This window comes from Schistocerca serialis, chromosome 2, assembly GCF_023864345.2.
Source record: "Schistocerca serialis cubense isolate TAMUIC-IGC-003099 chromosome 2, iqSchSeri2.2, whole genome shotgun sequence".
NCBI lineage: Eukaryota > Metazoa > Arthropoda > Insecta > Orthoptera > Acrididae > Schistocerca > Schistocerca serialis.
The window spans coordinates 1061094780-1061109422 of record NC_064639.1 but is presented as its reverse complement, the minus strand read 5'-3'; the positions used below and the strand labels follow the sequence as shown (position 1 = coordinate 1061109422).

At 45.4% G+C, this 14643-nt stretch overlaps 1 protein-coding gene and 1 non-coding gene across 2 annotated transcripts in view; one reads left to right on the top strand and one right to left on the bottom strand.

The window, feature by feature from the left end:
• LOC126456626 (sodium/hydrogen exchanger 9B2-like) overlaps positions 1-14643 on the bottom strand; it is a 299137-nt gene that overhangs the window by 98266 nt on the left and 186228 nt on the right. Inside the window, exons 5-6 of the mRNA XM_050092369.1 lie at positions 12774-12973; positions 4297-4471 (exon numbers count right to left, since the gene is read on the bottom strand). Coding sequence (XP_049948326.1) covers positions 4297-4471; positions 12774-12973 — 375 coding nt within the window. The remainder of the gene's footprint in view (positions 1-4296; positions 4472-12773; positions 12974-14643) is intronic.
• Trnat-agu (transfer RNA threonine (anticodon AGU)) lies at positions 2466-2538 on the top strand. The gene has a single exon. It is a non-coding gene; the product is annotated as a tRNA-Thr (tRNA).

The window sequence follows — 14643 nt, the reverse complement described above, 5'->3', positions numbered from 1 at the left end:
TAACTGCAACAAATGTCCATCTTGATGTGAATAGCCATCTGAAGATGAATCTGTCGGTTCTAAACCGGTTACGACGCTGTTACGTAAATAAACAGCGTTATCAGTACTGGTTGGTTGCTGTCTTACGTTAGCTCGTAGTGTTTTAGTGACGAATCTTCTTCTGAGAGTGTGAAAATTACCAATGGTATTCCACTGGGTTCAATGTTCGAACCACGCCCTTTCTTCCTGTATGTAACCGACTTTCCACAGCCGGCCGGGGTGGCCGTGCGGTTCTAGGCGCTACAGTCTGGAACCGTGTGACCTGTACGGTCGCAGGTTCGAATCCTGCCTCGGGCATGGATGTGTGTGATGTCCTTAGGTTGATTAGGTTTAAGTAGTTCTAAGTTCTAGGGGACTGATGACCTTGTTAAGTCCCATAGTGCTCAGACCCATTTGAACCATCTGACTTTCCACATTACGCACAAAAAGGCAGTAATAGTGTTCTTTGCTGATGATGCAACATCACGATCAATCTCAATAGAAGAGCAACACCAGAAGGAACCATAAAAGTAAATATGAAGCGAGACTTTCCTGCCATATAGCCCAGTATTGATGAAAAGCTGTCGAGTTTCTAGGCGGAATGAAGAGTTAAGCTACTGAAACCCTTTCTTCGAGTATCATAATCGCCATCTTCTGGTGAAGTAGCGAGATATTGCAGCTGTCACAGTATTTATAATAGCGATGCTCCTCTTCCACGTGGCTGCGGGCAGTTGGGAACACTGCCGCCAGAGGGCTGGGGTGGTGGTGTGAGTACAGTGGTAGGGGTGGTAAGTGGCCCGAGGCTGCAGCCGACTCTCTGCACGGGCATTCTGGATACGTGTATATATGTCCGAAAGAACAGACACTACACTCCTGGAAATTGAAATAAGAACACCGTGAATTCATTGTCCCAGGCAGGGGAAACTTTATTGACACATTCCTGGGGTCAGATACATCACATGATCACACTGACAGAACCACAGGCACATAGACACAGGCAACAGAGCATGCACAATGTCGGCACTAGTACAGTGTATATCCACCTTTCGCAGCAATGCAGGCTGCTATTCTCCCATGGAGACGATCGTAGAGATGCTGGATGTAGTCCTGTGGAACGGCTTGCCATGCCATTTCCACCTGGCGCCTCAGTTGGACCAGCGTTCGTGCTCGACGTGCAGACCGCGTGAGACGACGCTTCATCCAGTCCCAAACATGCTCAATGGGGGACAGATCCGGAGATCTTGCTGGCCAGGGTAGTTGACTTACACCTTCTAGAGCACGTTGGGTGGCACGGGATACATGCGGACGTGCATTGTCCTGTTGGAACAGCAAGTTCCCTTGCCGGTCTAGGAATGGTAGAACGATGGGTTCGATGACGGTTTGGATGTACCGTGCACTATTCAGTGTCCCCTCGACGATCACCAGTGGTGTACAGCCAGTGTAGGAGATCGCTCCCCACACCATGATGCCGGGTGTTGGCCCTGTGTGCCTCGGTCGTATACAGTCCAGATTGTGGCGCTCACCTGCACGGCGCCAAACACGCATACGACCATCATTGGCACCAAGGCAGAAGCGACTCTCATCGCTGAAGACGACACGTCTCCATTCGTCCCTCCATTCACGTCTGTCGCGACACCACTGGAGGCGGGCTGCACGATGTTGGGGCGTGAGCGGAAGACGGCCTAACGGTGTGCGGGACCGTAGCCCAGCTTCATGGAGACGGTTGCGAATGGTCCTCGCCGATACCCCAGGAGCAACAGTGTCCCTAATTTGCTGGGAAGTGGCGGTGCGGTCCCCTACGGCACTGCGTAGGATCCTACGGTCTTGGCGTGCATCCGTGCGTCGCTGCGGTCCGGTCCCAGGTCGACGGGCACGTGCACCTTCCGCCGATCACTGGCGACAACATCGATGTACTGTGGAGACCTCACGCCCCACGTGTTGAGAAATTCGGCGGTACGTCCACCCGGCCTCCCGCATGCCCAGTATACGCCCTCGCTCAAAGTCCGTCAACTGCACATACGGTTCACGTCCACGCTGTCGCGGCATGCTACCAGTGTTAAAGACTGCGATGGAGCTCCGTATGCCACGGCAAACTGGCTGACACTGACGGCGGCGGTGAACAAATGCTGCGCAGCTAGCGCCATTCGACGGCCAACACCGCGGTTCCTGGTGTGTCCGCTGTGCCGTGCGTGTGATCATTGCTTGTACAGCCCTCTCGCAGTGTCCGGAGCAAGTATGGTGGGTCTGACACACCGGTGTCAATGTGTTCTTTTTTCCATTTCCAGGAGTGTATTTTGATACAGCAGCCGTATGAATTAAGACACACCAGGCTCGAACTCTTGCGGGAATCGATGGAATACCGCGAGTAATGAGGACAATGGGCAAGGGGCAGTACATTCGTAGTGTGTGGGTGCTAGGGTAGTCCGTGTGGCTACGATGCCTAATTTGTCCGGATGGTTCAGTGGTCAGAGCATCTGCCTAGTAAGCAGGAGACACGTGTTCGAATCCCGGTCTGGCACAAATTCTAAACGTTCCCCATTCATTTCAATCAATGCCTACTCGCAGCCAATGTCTGTAATTCGTTTGTGTCTTAATTCTGGATACGTATTGCTTGCTGTATGGTGGTGTGCGTGCTTTCGTCGTATTGCCACTGACGCGGTACGCCATGCCGAACTACGTTGCTAACCTTCGTTCTCATTACCAAGATTCTCGTGGATCCGTATTACTATGGAGTCCTCTGTATTGCTGTCCGAATAGCTGGTAGCTCGGCGAAGCAACTTCGTATTTTCAAAAGTGTGATCTTCGTTTACGCTACGCTCTCTGACTGCGGATTTTTCTGTACAGTCTCAGTCGTAAACCTGATGTTTTCCTCGCAACATTTCGAGATATAGCGCTGCGTTTGATCCATTTCTTGGCGGCCACATTCACTACTATTCTGTACAGCAGAGGTAGTCCATGTATTTTACCTACCGCCCACTTTTGCATCTCTGTTAGTAATAAAATTTTATAACTGCACACCGGTTCCAAAGTAATGGTAATTCATAACGTTGAGGATTAGCTTTACCGCATAAAATTTATGCACCAGAGTTACAGCAAGTTAAAACCGATAGTAATAACTACTTATCAAATACTTTATGTCAAAATTTTATAAAAAACTAATGAAAAAGTTTGTATGATACTTACTGACCGCCCACTTATGTGTAGTAAGCACCAGGATGACTATCACTGCTGTACGGTATATACCTGGTCCGCTAAGTTTCGGTGGACCTTCCGCAGATCCAAGGAACTCTCTTGTGTTGGGGATGATTGGAAGACGGTTCTGACGTTGCATTTTCCTAACAGGGTCGGAAGTTTGGCTGACTGTGGCTATGTGCTATGTGGCTTCTTCCTAACGAACACATGTACGCCCACTGAAATGCAACATACCTAGAAAATCAGCAACTGAGTAAGCCACATTCCACACCAAAGCACGGAACTTCTCTTGCGAGATCATTTGAAGCTCTTCACACAAGCAGAACAACTTCAATGACCGATGTCGATCAGTCGCTCTCTGCTCGATACGCTGAATGATCTTGAAACATCACCTCCACACCATAGAGTCTACGGCAAGATTCCTACACCCCTGAAGGGTTCCCTCTTACCTCAGAATTACTCTTAGAATTTCCATCTCTGTTTCACATGGCATAAAACGTGCCCCTTACACCCTGCGATGCCGTCGGACGAATCCGCGATTTCACGAGCTCTAAAACCGCTCCGTGAAAATGTTTTACGTCGAGATCTATCAGCAGCAAGCAGGTAATTTCATTGGCCATATTCTGCTTGTAATAACATTCCTTCTGCCGTCGCAAGGCCTTAGGCCACACTACTAGGCCGAGATCAGAACCCGTTTAGGATTTCAGAAAGTCTGGTCCATCTTCGCCACGATGGACAATAGCCTCCTTCCCCCAGGTATCAGAAACTGGCTCTTTTCGAATGGCTCTAAGCACTATGGGACTTAACATCTGAGGTCATCAGTCCCCTAGACTTAGCACTACTTAAACCTAAGGACATGACACACATCCTTGCCCGAGGCAGGATTCGAACCTGCGACCGTAGCAGCAGCGCGGTTCCGGACTCGGCCACAGCGGCCGGCAACTGGCTCTGGCTTTCACGATAGCTCCCCATTGCGGTCAGGAAATATTGCGAACCTCGTCGAATTATTCCACTGCGTCCCCCATTGAATCCTACACAGGTGACGCGTGACTGGAGGACGCAGGTGTGTGTCGGGCGGGCTCTCACCTGAGCACGGAGCAGACCTCCTCGTAGGCGTCCTCGAGGTGGAAGAGGCCGAGGTTCTGGCAGGCGATGCCCACCAGCAGCATGCCGACGAGCGCGGGCAGCCGCACCAGCGTCGCCAGCCAGCCGCCCACGTGCGCCGCCAGCGCCAGCACCGCCAGCTGGAACAGCTGGCCCCCTGCGACAGGCACAGCCGCTCCTTTAGCTTCACTCAGGACGTCGTTACGGGGCGCACCTGTCTCGCGCAGCGCTTGTTGATCGATTTCATAGACTATAATACTAGTACGTCTAGTGGTTTTGGTGGCAATGTTGCTACTGGCAAAAGTTGGTCAATTTAATGGGGAACACTGATGACACACAAATACTTGATTAACACAGAGTAAAATTTTGTACATGGCTGCACGTTCGGAGACCGTGAATAGTTACAATTGAAAGAAAAACAGCCCTCGGTCACTATTTTTAACAAATTAACCTGGTTTCAACACTGCTAGGAGTGATCTATATTCTATAACATGGTCGCAGAATAATGACTAAAAACGTATGACGGGGTATAAGTACGGAATCATCGTAAAAGACTGACAGTACTTACATGTCACTTATAAAATAATAAATATGCCAAAAGGGCATTAGTCACAAAGACATTTAAGATAAAGAAAACTGTGATGGCGAGCCACCAAGGGCTGCTCGTTACTTGCGTGGTGCAGGTTGCAAAACGGACTCATATGCAACTTATACCCTATCATACGTTTTTAGTCATTATTCTGCGACCATGTTATAGAATATAGATCATTCTTTGTTTTAAATTCTGAGGAAGACAATCCCAGCAATGTTGAAACCAGGTTAATTTGTTAAAAATAGTGACCGAGGGCTGTTTTCCTTTCAATTGTTAATACAGAGTGTTTCAAAAACAAATACCTGATATTCGACGGTAATAATTACAAAACAAGGGAAGTGCCGGCAAGGAAGTGTGTGTTTGAATGAGTGTCGCCTGGAGTCCTGAAAAATCGCCGTTAGATGTCAGTCAATCCGTCTTTTCAATTTGCAGTTAGTCACAGGTAAGATGACTTCCGTTCAACACAAGGCGTTTTGTGTGCTGAAGTTTGCAAAGACTGAGTTAGTGCTCATATGGGGACTCCAGAACCCTCACTACATCACTGAGCACGAAAGAAAGTGACCTAAAGCGAATTTTTTGTGCTATTTCTAGTAAAAATGTGTATGGTCCCTTCTCTTTTGAGGAAAACACAGTGACTGGAATGAACTATCTTCAAATGCTGTAGAATTCGCTTTTTCCACAACTTCAGAAGGACTCTGATGACTTCATTTACTAACAGGATGGAGCTCCATCACACTGGCACGCGACAAACCAAGCGGAGATCATCGTAAGTAAGAAACAACTTATTGTTAACGAACTGTTTTTCCATCTTAAAAAAAGAATTAAATTATAAGTATCTTTAATTACAGAGCACTGATGATCCTTTACCTCAATAAAGCGAAACGCGTCTGGTGAAAAGAAAGAAAAACATGCATTTTCTTGTAGTTGCAACGACAGAACGAAAATACCCTCCCTCAGGAATAGAAAGACAGTTACAATATGGCCACACAAATGAAAAATTCAACGTACGTCAGTTTCTCAATAACACTCTGTCTGAATGCTTTCTAGGACCACAAGGCGCACAGGACAGAATAACTTCCGTAAAAGTAGATACATTACCTGACATTTGTGACTAATGTAGCTATCGCCTAGATGTTTTTCATGCTGCTGTTGGTGAACACATAGAGCATTTGTAAGAGCACAGCTAAAGATTTAGGGTTTTATGAGTGTTTTTCAATGCATCGCATATTTGTAGTATGTTTTTATCAATAAATATGGAATTTTAAACTCAGGTCATTCTTTTTGAAACACCTTGTATGTGAACAGACTACAGCAGTATTACAATAGCCTGGAATAGTCTAGAGGAGGCCTTTGTCCAGCTGTGGATGACAGTTTGTTGCTGTTACTGACAATGATGATAATGATGATCAAGACAATGATGATGATGATGATGATGATGACGCAGCCTAAAAGTACATACGTAAAACAAAGATCAGGTAAAGATACAAGGTTAAAACGGTATGCAGAATTGGAAGTTGTAATGCTGCCATATGCATGTGAGGAGTATTGGACTGAAAGAAGAGATGAAATAAAATTACAGCATCTAAAAATACTGTTCCTGTGATCAGTTAACAGCTGCACAAGGCAAGAATACACTGTAAATGAGAGTATTAAAAACAGGCTATACAAACGAGGCTGTCATATAAAACTCAAGAGTAGCTGCAGAATAACAAATGCCAGGATGAAGTGTCAGTCGAGTGTCTTATAAGACCTCCTTCCCAGCTATTATTTTTTTGTATGTGTACAAAAATTTCATGTATCGATAACGTGCCAGAGATTTCATGTATAAATGTTTCAGTAATTAAAGAAGGGATGACTCTCAAATTCCTTTTAGAGAGCAGCTAGAAGAAACCTGGTTGTTCACTTTTGTCTTTCTTATTGCAAACGTCAGAATGCAAGCATCGTGAGCTGTAATTATTAATGATTTCTAATATAAGGAACCGATTTTGAGTTAACAACGTGTTGTATATTTATTCGTCTACCAGATCACATATTTATGTGAATCTTTATTGTGTTACAAGTTCTACTTTTCAGCTTCTCTCGTGAGGGAGTGGCAACAACTTCGATGTGGCACCGTTTCGCCATTGGCGTGATTTCTTACTAATTTACACCAGCTTTGCTAATCGTATAATCTGAATCTGCAGTCATTCGCAGAATAAGTCCAAGATTTTTTTTACCACATACATCATAGAGTGGTTATCAAATCGCGATATGCAATTTACGTTTTCTAAAATTCCTCCTCCACTTTTTCGCCGCTTCCAACATCAATCTGAGACACTTACAGACTTCATTCCGGTAAAGATTTTTTGAAATATTTTAGTGCGCGGAGGTGAAAGGCAACTCACAGTCTGTACAGCTAAAGTTTGGGCCAGAAAAAGGATAGGTGTTAGTACAGGCAGTCTTGCCTAACCCGTGATCAATACAAAATAATGATAAAATAATCGAAAACTAGAGCTAAAACTGAGTCGTAATTACCATTCCCGGGATCCGCAACAACGGAAAGCTGAAGCAGATGCTGTCAAAAACCTATACTTTGTTGCCCAAAGCCCGATTGTAAGTTTTATTGGATTTGGCAGCTAGGATACTGCGCTGCGTTAGCCTGTCACTGTCGCTTCCTACTGTATTGCCATTCGGCTGTGCAAAGAAGTGTGCCTGGCAGTCCTCAAGTAAGAAACACTTTCTGAGCCCGAAAAATTCGTCTGTTTCAAGAAGCTAAGTAGCTTCACCCCTAATTAAAACTAAGAACAGATTTTTCGCATCCTAAGAGACACTATATTAATCTGCACAGTACGTGAATTTCAGACTTAATACGTGTTTGATGTAGGAGACTGAGGTTATGAAGAAATTTCCTATCGCCACGGACAGCAGAGCGCTGTGGCTGCTGTCTCCAGACATGTGACAATGTCGCAACTGTGGAGCTTCAGCGTCAGGCACCAACTAATTTAAATTAGACTACGGTGTATTTTTACTCTTTATTACACCTTTTAGATCGTAACTTAAGAGATTGCTAGCGATGTTCTCACAAATCTTACCCTGTAAAGAACGTGGGAGTCCGGCTATAAGTCTATCGAGGGGACCCAGCCCCGTATCTGCGATATTTCCGAACCGGGGCAAAACCTTGGTAGTGGCGCCCCTCTCCCTCTCGAGTATTTGTGATAGGACGTCAAAAATTTTAAAAAATCGATTTTTCAAAAACATGTTCGTCTTGTAGCGCACATCTTTTTGAAGTTTTTGATATATAAAACATATATGATCGAGGAAATGTAAGACATATTACTTGGTCTTAAGTGTGCCAAAGTACAGTGCCACTCCTCTTCACACAGCATTCGTCTATAGCACGTTACTGTATTTCGCGCTGGGAATTCAAACGAGTGTATCGTGTAATGTTAGCCATCTAAACTATATTCAGGACAGTGGAAATTAAAATGTCCTGTGGTTTCTCTGCTACTCCCAGTCGACCGGTTTGACATCCTACCCCCCTTAAAAAGCTCATAATTAATACTGGGTGGGATTATTTGTGTCCGAGAGAATAAGAATTTTTTTATAAAATTTGCAGTCTTTACTGCCTGTTAGCTAATAACTTTCTCTTCTGTGTGACACAAAATTAAATATGGGTAACACAAAACCAGTAAAGACAAGAGACAAGCAAGGCAGTACGGTACGCATTTCTTCAATCCTTAGGTCCCAGTATTTTTCTCTCTCTGATCTTGCTACAGATTTACAGGGCGTGCTTTCGTTTCTGCGAAAGAACCTATTACCTCATTAAAGTTCGTCAAACGTTTTCCTACACGAAAAGTCAAAATGTCGTTGTCTGATACCGAAAAAGCTGTTAATACGAATATTACTCAAGACTGGTGTGGTTCAAATGGCTCTGAGCACTATGGGACCTAACTTCTGAGGTCATCAGTCCCCTAGAACTTGGAACTACTTAAACCTAACTATCCTAAGGACATCACACACATTCATGGTCGAGGCAGGATTCGAACCTGCGACCGTTGAGGTCGCGGGGTTCCAGACTGTAGCGCCTAGAACCGCTCGGCGACTTCGGCCGGCTAAGACTGGTGTGGTTTCTCGATTTGATTGCGTCTGTTTTGTCACTCTCTGCTAGATAAAACAAGATAGACCTTTCTAATATTGCAGCAGTTACAGCACCAGCCAAAGAATAGACACTGCTTTGCCAAAATGGTCATTTTTATCTACCTCATTTACATAAATAATACGAAAAAATATAAGGTACTAATATCAAACGCTTATTAGGCCTACTACAAGCAAAACGTTTTGTTAGGAAATAGTTTCATATTTCATTCATATGATTCAGTTTCTCGAGCATGAGATCGAAAAGTAGTAGTGGTACGAAATTTTCAGATAAATTTGAAATCGTCATAATCTTCCATATAATTTGTATGATGTTTCCGTTTCTTCCCCTTTCTCGTTCTAACAAACACTCTTGTAGTCACTAATTCTGTTACTATTCCTGCCATTGTAAGAAGTTATTCTCTTGTTAACTTCACTAACCCAGCCACAATCACCGGTTCAGTTATCCCGCGTTTATTCTCCGGTTAGGCGTTATTACATTTTCGAACAACGCGTTTCCCGCGCTACTCCGAGAATAGAACGTAAGCGGCTTTTAACCGGCGGCTGTACAGCTGACCGCTAGTAGTGTAGCGATCTGGCAAAAAATTTCTGTCAAAATTTCATTTTCTTGGATACACCGAGAAGATAATATGCAATCCTTCTTACCTGTTATTCCTGTTAATCCTTTAATTCCACTCTGGTAGTCTGAATCTATAGATTTCGGTAGTAATTATGAAAATTCTTATTATTCGCACACCCAATCAACCACATACACAAACAGCGATTGGCACTCACCGTTCGGGCTTATTCTGCTCAGTTCGTATAGCCCAGTCCCCTTTCGTCTGCGGGAAAGTTTTTTATTTCTAGATGCGACGGGAGTCCCCCTGGGAGAGACATCACGTACACTATCCACGTATTCAAAAATTAACTTATGATTACTTCACAAATCAAACGAGAATGTATTCAAAAATCTTCAAAAACCAACGTTTCAAAATCACATGGATAATCGATGGTTCAAAATACTGTGGGTGCTAGGCGCTTTGTGAAACAAGGTTTTTTTCTCTTCATGAATATGAATTTGGTGCTCCCTGAAATTGCCGCCGTGACCAGAAACCCCGGTCGGTTTGCCTCCTTTCCCCCCCTCCCCTTCTAGATCCGGGCCTGAGGGGACCTTAGGGAGTGTCATTTTCAATTTTTTTTTATGCCTGCAGGATCTTAAGAGCAGCGGACATTTCCTTAATACAGTACGACACTGTTTTAACTGGGAAATATTGACCTTAAAAATAAGATTTCCGAGTGTAGTCAAGTAAATATTTTTTGCAGTGTTTTAAAAGACTCCTTAGTAGCTGAATGTGTAACTCATCTGCAAAGTCATTGGTTCGATTCTCGCTACAGCGATGTTTTAAAAATTTATTTTTAAATTACATTTTTATTAACAAATATGAATGTTAAGTAACAAATTTTGAATCATAATTTTTAATAAAAATAAAATCTTTTATATTTTTAACTACTCATCACAAAAAATGACTGTTCCGAATAACTTAAACAAACACCAAATGTAAAGTAATATACTTTCGATGAATGCAATTTTTTCACGTAACAATAAGGAATTTCACATGCATCAAATTTTAATTTATTTTCATGTGATACGGAATAAAAAATAAAAAGATGCTATTTGTATTAAAATTATGAGTAAATAATTGTTAATTGACATTCCTGTTCGTTCGCAAATGGCTGCCTCCACGGCTGAGTGGTCAGCGTTGCTGACTTTCATAGTGAGGATGCAGGTTCGATTTTCCGTGCTGCCACGGATATTTCCTTGGGGTATACACGGCCTCGTGATGCCGATTGGGGAGCTACTTGCCCGAGTGGTAGCGACTGCAGAAAACATAACAGTCGGCAGAGGAGTGTAGGGACCGCACGCCCCTCAGTACCATATCCACTGACGTCACTGGTGGAGAACGAAACGACTGTCGGTTGGTACCTGTGGGTCCGCCACGGCCTGTATATGGAGTTTACATTTACGTTGTACCACGGCTAACTCGCAGGGGGAAATGGCGAAGAAGAAGTGATTTTAAGTTATTTTTCCAACAAGTATGTTAATATACTATTGGCCATTAAAATTGCTACACCAAGAAGAAATGCAGATGATAAATGGGTATTCATTGGACAAATATATTATACTAGAACTGACATGTGATTACCTTTTCACGCAGTTTGGGTGCATAGATCCTGAGAAATCAGTACCCAGAACAACCACCTCTGGCCGTAATGACGGCCTTGATACGTCTGGGCATTGAGTCAAACAGAGCTTGGATGGCGTGTACAGGTACAGCTGCCCATGCAGCTTCAACACGATACCACACCTCATCAAGAGTAGTGACTGGCGTATTATGACGACCCAGTTGCTCGGCCACCATTGACTAGATGTTTTCAATTGGTTAGAGATCTAGAGAATGTGCTGGCCAGGGCAGCAGTCGAACATTTTCTGTATCCAGAAAGGCCCGTACAGGACCTGCAACATGCGGTCGTGCATTATCCTGCTGAAATGTAGGGTTTCGTAGGGATAGATGAAGGATCGTAACACATCTGAAATGTAACGTCCACTGTTCAAAGTGCCGTCAATGCGAAGAAGAGGTGACCGACACGTGTAACCAATGGCACCCCATACCATCACGCCGGGTGATACGTCAGTATGGCGATGACGAATACACACTTCCAATGTGCGTTCACCGCGATGTCGCCAAACACTGATGCTATCATCATGATGCTGTAAACAGAACCTGGATTCGTCCGAAAAAATGACGTTTTGCCATTCGTGCACCCAGGTTCGTCGTTGAATGCACCATCGCTGTCTGTGATGCGGCGTCAAGGGTAAGCGTAGCCATGGTGTCCGAGCTGATAGTCCATGCTGCTGCAAACGTCGTCGAACCGTTCGTGCAGATGGTTGTTGTCTCGCAAACGTCCCCATCTGTTGACTCAGGGATCGAGACGTGGCTGCACGATCCGTTAGAGCCATGCGGATAAGATGCCTGTCATGTCGACTGCTAGTGATACGAGGCCGTTGGGTTCCAGCACGCCTTTCCGTATTACCGTCCTGAACCCACCTATTACATATTCTTCTAACAGTCAGTGGATCTCGACCAACGCGACCAGCAATGTCGCGATACGATAAACCGCAATCGCGATAGGCTACAATCCGACCTTTATCAAAGTCGTAAACGTGATGGTACGCATTTCTCCTCCTTACACGAGGCATCACAACAACGTTTCACCAGTCAACGCCGGTCAACTGCTGTTTGTGTATGAGAAATCGGTTGGAAACTTTCCTCACGTCAGCACGTTGTAGGTGTCGCCACCGGCGCCAACCTTATGTGAATGCTCTGGAAAGCTAATCATTTGCATAACACAGCATCTTGATCCCGACGGTTAAATTTCGCGTCTGTAACACGTCATCTTCGTGGTGTAGCAATTTTAATTGCCAGTAGTGTAACTTACAAGTGTTTCATAAATACCCTAATAGCACTTGGAAGTATTGTAATCTTGAAAAAATTTTTTGCCATTTTTTAATTTTTTTGTGAGAACTGTGTCGTACTGTCTTAGGAAATTGACGTCCGGTCACTCAACTTCGACCCCTGTGTGAATAAAATCCAAGATGTCCTGTACCTAAGCTTAGATTGTGTGCAAGAGCACCTTGCTACAACAACACTCTGTAGTGGCACACAGTATTACGCCTAATCGAGTAGCGGGTTACCTGGAGCGGCGTCGCGGCCTATGACGGTGAAGGCGACGGCCCAGCAGAGCAGCAGGATGATGGCGAGGGCGAGCAGGCGCGCCACCCTCCGGTAGGAGGGGCACAGCGGTGGCGGGCAGAGGCGCGGCCAGAAGCCGGGCTGCCACGACGGCGGCGCCTCGGGCTGGTGGCAGCGGCGCAGCAGCGACAGCCACCACGACCTGCGGGCAGGTCCGAGCGTGCGCCAGTGTCTCGACGTGAGGAACAACTCCAGTGGGAGCAATGCGGGTCTCACAACCGTGGTTGCCTCCAGAACTCTGCGGCTGAGTGTGAGCTGATCTGAAACTTTCTGGAAGGTTCAGGCTGTTTGCAGAACCGCAACTCTAACCTGGGTTGTTGGAGATGAGGTTCCACCGGAGGTATAACGGTGAGGAAGGATCGTAAGTCTTCTTAGATACCTCAGTTGGTTGAGCATTTGCCCGCGAAAGATAAAGGTCCAGGTTCGGGTCCCAGCCCGTCGCACAGTTTTAATCTGCCTAGGAGTTTCAGCTGGATACTTGGTCGTTATGGGCCTTCTTGTAGCACTCCTCATGTAGACGGTACACGTACACATGCATGTACACACTCTTCCACATTCACATGCAGACTCCACAAGTCACTGTACAGTGTCAGGTGCAAGGTACGTCGCACCAATATCAATAATGACGTTTCATATTCCACTCACGTACTGAGCGAAGGGGAAATGACTGTCTGTATGTCTCTATACTTGCCCTACCCTCTCTTATCTTATCATTATAATACCTGCACGAGATGTAAGTTGGTGGCAGAACTAGGACGCACAGTTTTTTTCGAATTCACGTTCTCTAAATATAGCCAACCAAATTTCGTGGGAACTACGTCGTCTTTTTCCCATGGATTCTCATTAAGTTCCCTACGTATTTCCGTTACACTCTTGTACAGGCTGTAACGACCTATTGCTAACCAGGCGGTATGTCTCTGAATGCATAGATTTCTGTTGTCATAATTACTTGATATGGACTTCAAACACTCGAATAATACTCTAGATCCGGTCACACTAGCGTCTTGTATGCGATTTCCTTTACAGAAACACTATATTTCCAAAACCTCCCCGCCCCTCCAAAAATCCTTCCTCCCCCCCCCCCCTCCCTCTCTCTCTCTTTTCAGCAGCTCGTGGTCTAGTGCCTAGCGTTGCTGCCGCTGGATCTTGGGGTCCTGGATTCGATTCCGGGCCGGGTTGTGGATATTCTCTGCCCGGGGACTGGATGTTTGTGTTGTCCTCATCATTTCATCATCATTATTTATGACAGTGGCTAGATGGGACAATGTAAAAATTGGACTGTGTAAAAGTTGGGACTTGGTACGGCCGCTCATGACCAAACATCATCATCATTATCTCTCTCTCTCTCTCTCTCTCTCTCACACACACACACACACACACACACACACACACAAACTGCTAAGGTCATCGGTCCCTAGGCTTACACACAACTTAATCTAAATTAAACTTTTTAGGCTAAGGACAACACACACATCCACGCCCGAGGCAGGACTCGAATCTCCGACGGGGCGAGCCGCGCGGAGCGTGAAAGACGCCTCAGACCGCGCGGCTACCCCGCGTCGCCGAAATGTGGAGTACGGGACATGTTAACTACAGTGAAGCCTGTCCACAAACGCCCTGAATGCATTCGACAGATCATGCAATATGGTATCTGACGAAGGTTGTTGCGGAACTGATTAGTGCGACATTGCGTGTGGTATGGCAACATGTCTGCAAGACATCATTTGAGTGCTTACGATCGTAGCCGAGTAGTTAGATGGCTCGAAGCCGGGCCACAGTGGTCACAGTACTGGGTGTGACCAAAACTATGTC